Below are 2910 nucleotides of genomic sequence, written 5' to 3'. Positions count from 1 at the left end.
GGCACATCGCAGCCCACAGAGAGCATGTGACCAACCACCGTTGCCAAATGCCAAAGCGCCAAACAGACAGAGCTTGCTAAGGTATCGTGGGCGTCAAAAAATTTAAAATCGCTTCGCAGGAGCTTAAACTAATGTGCAGCGCCGACGCGAATCTGCCCAACGAGCTTCCAGCCCAAAAGGCTCTCATCAGACGATTGATTCCATCCCACCATCTGCACCTGCAGCTGCCGCTTGCAGGAATGCAGGTGAACCATAGCCGGCACCACCGAGCCCATGATTGCGAGCTCGGCACCAAGAGATGCGACAACAAAATACAGAGGAATGTCTGATGCCATCAGAGGCTATGAACGTTGAACGAGATCGATGTACAAGGCAATGGCGTCATCTCTTGTATGGATGTATTAGCTACTCGTGTTCTGAACTTGTTTCATGCATCTTAATCAGGTGCAGACGTATCAAGAGAAAGAGAAGAAAATAAAAAAAAAGGCAGTCTCACTCTCACTAACAGATCCTGACGAGAAACGCTGAAGATGTACAGACGACACAGGACACGCTCCGATCGACGGAGTCGCTTCAGAAGCGGCCCGCTCGCCTCGGGGTGTCGATCCAACGCAGACGTGGGCGGCAGCAACCCATGAACACGAGCTAGATTAATCTGTCGAAGCCCCGGTGGACGCCGAAAATACAGAAGATCCACCGAGGGCTGTGCACGTATGGCCGGGCATCAGCTCGCGGCCTCGTCGATGCTGTGCAGCGAGGGCCGCCATTGCCGGTGCCGGGCGCCGGAGCTCCGGTGGCCGTCTCCTCCGTCCTGCCGCGCCAACTGCAATCAAGTAGAGTAATCAGAAGGTGGAACATCTGCATGTTGCCGCGGTTCAGAGCGGAAGCAGAAGAAGGGATCTCGCAGACGACGATTCTTTGCTCCTGACACTAGTTGCGACTCTTCCTTACTATTTTATTTATCATCATGAATACATGATTGTTTTATCATTCTGCTTCCCCCCCTATTTTAAGCATTAAACTCCCTTCTGGACGGTACAATGGCATCAATCAGTTGGATCCACAGGACCACATCTTGTTTTATGCGTGCCAATTGGGGATTGAGAATTGTCAGGTACTAATACTATTCCAAAGTGATTCTCTCCATTGAGCTAAGGGCTGCCATTTCTGCGAAAACTAGGCAGATTTTATAGCTGTGAAAATTCTAATGGCAATTAGTAGCAGATAAAATTCATCCTCCCAGTGTTGTGTGTGGACGAACTGAGGAAGACATGAGAATCGCGAGGAACAACTAACTAGTAACCCTTGGAGAGAAGGCGATTAAAAGGCGCATCAATCATGCAGAGAACGTGCATGGCGGCATCGGCAGAGAGAGGGAGAAAAAAGTAGTTGGATTGAAGAGAGCGCAAGTCCATGTAACCACCTGATCGAGACTCTCATCCAAGCTGGCCTCGTCGTCGTCGTCATCGTCGTCACCGTCGGCCGCCGGCCGCAGTTTGCTCTGCCGCGTCGAAGACTCCAGCTGCTGGAGCTGCTGCCGCGCCTTCCTCAGCTTCTCCTCCTTCCTCGCCTGTACGGCCTTGGTCACCTCTGCACGCACCATTTTCCCATGCCACATGTCAGCGTCAGCAGGGAGAAGCGGGGCAGAGGAGGACGACGAGGAGCGTAGCTAGCTCGAGTCGGAGCTCACCGTTGGCGGTGATGAGGCGGTAGACGTGGCCGAGGAGGAGCGTCTCCTTGGGCTTGAGGAGCTTGACGCGGGTGAGGCGCACGGTTCGGCGGGCGCCGGCGTCCTGGCGCTCCTCGGCGACCCGGAGCGTGACGAGCGCGACGTAGTGGCCCGGGTTGGCGCGCATCACCTCCGCCGCGGGGGCGGACCAGTAGAGCCGCTCCACCCGCCCGCCCGGGTGCTGCACCACCGCCGCCGCCACCTCCGCCGCCTGGCAGTTCCCCATCCCCGCTCGCTCCGGCCGCCCGCCCGCCCGCAGACGCGCGCTCCCCGTGACCAGAGCTGGGTGGGTCCTGGTCCTGGCTCAACGTAGCCTGTGCCGGCCGGGGAAACGTGGGCGAGGGAGCAAGTGGCGAGCTGTGTGGTGCACCACTGTTTTATAAAGAGGAGAGAGAGCAACGGCTCGGTTGCCGGGGTGGTACCGTGGTGGTGGTGGTATATATCCCGTCCCGGTGACCGGCCACGTAGTTACGGTTCGTTTTCGACCGCTTCGCTTTCGCGTCGCGAGCACCACGTGAACGGACGTTGTCAGTCACGTACGACTAGTGCATTTTTGGGTGCTCGGGGTATCTCGGACCCTCAACGTCCGCAAATAACAGGACCAACGTGTCCGGACTCTGTAAAGCCATCCAACATGAAGAGCCCGTCGGTACACGGACGAATCTATATGCCCGAAATTCCGCAACCGGACGCAAATCAGTCGAGGTATGCGGGCTTTCAAACTGACTTCACTGTACAGTGCAGCATCTTGGTCACATCCAACACCCTCTTCGCATGCAACGGTTACCGCGCACTCATGTCGGTCAACCTGCTTCAAGGCAGACGTGACTCAACAGTATTGATGTCGATCGAAGCGATGTCAGAATGAGTGGGATGCACCTCTTCAATGTCGACATGACGACCGAGAAGCTTTCTCCGGTCGGTCGTCCAATCGAAGAGGTGCTCGTGTAGTCGTGTGTTCGCCTTTGTTGTGAGTATACAAGCATGGCTTCGGCATTGTCCACACCGCTCCATCTTATATTCGCTCATAGCCGCTCCGCTTCACTTCTCTCATCGCCTTCGTTGATGCCGGAGACTTAGTTTTCGGTGTCGACATGTCGTAGATCTGGATTATGGCACCACCACCTTCGCCCTACGAGACCATCGACATCCACGACAGTCAGGTCCTTCAAGAAGGAGGA

The 2910-nt window shown here is 55.8% G+C and overlaps 1 protein-coding gene across 1 annotated transcript; it reads right to left on the bottom strand.

The window, feature by feature from the left end:
- Positions 1–366: 366 nt before the first annotated feature.
- On the bottom strand, positions 367–2129 carry LOC123401848. Its single transcript, XM_045095706.1, has 3 exons — positions 1691–2129; positions 1424–1590; positions 367–823 (listed from the first exon to the last, which is right to left on the bottom strand). The coding sequence occupies exons 1-3, from the start codon at positions 1953–1955 to the stop codon at positions 725–727; spliced, it is 531 nt and encodes a 176-aa protein (XP_044951641.1). The 5' UTR covers positions 1956–2129; the 3' UTR covers positions 367–724.
- Positions 2130–2910: the final 781 nt, after the last annotated feature.

This window comes from Hordeum vulgare, chromosome 6H, assembly GCF_904849725.1.
Source record: "Hordeum vulgare subsp. vulgare chromosome 6H, MorexV3_pseudomolecules_assembly, whole genome shotgun sequence".
Taxonomy (NCBI): domain Eukaryota; kingdom Viridiplantae; phylum Streptophyta; class Magnoliopsida; order Poales; family Poaceae; genus Hordeum; species Hordeum vulgare.
This window is presented reverse-complemented; position numbering and strand designations above follow the sequence as displayed.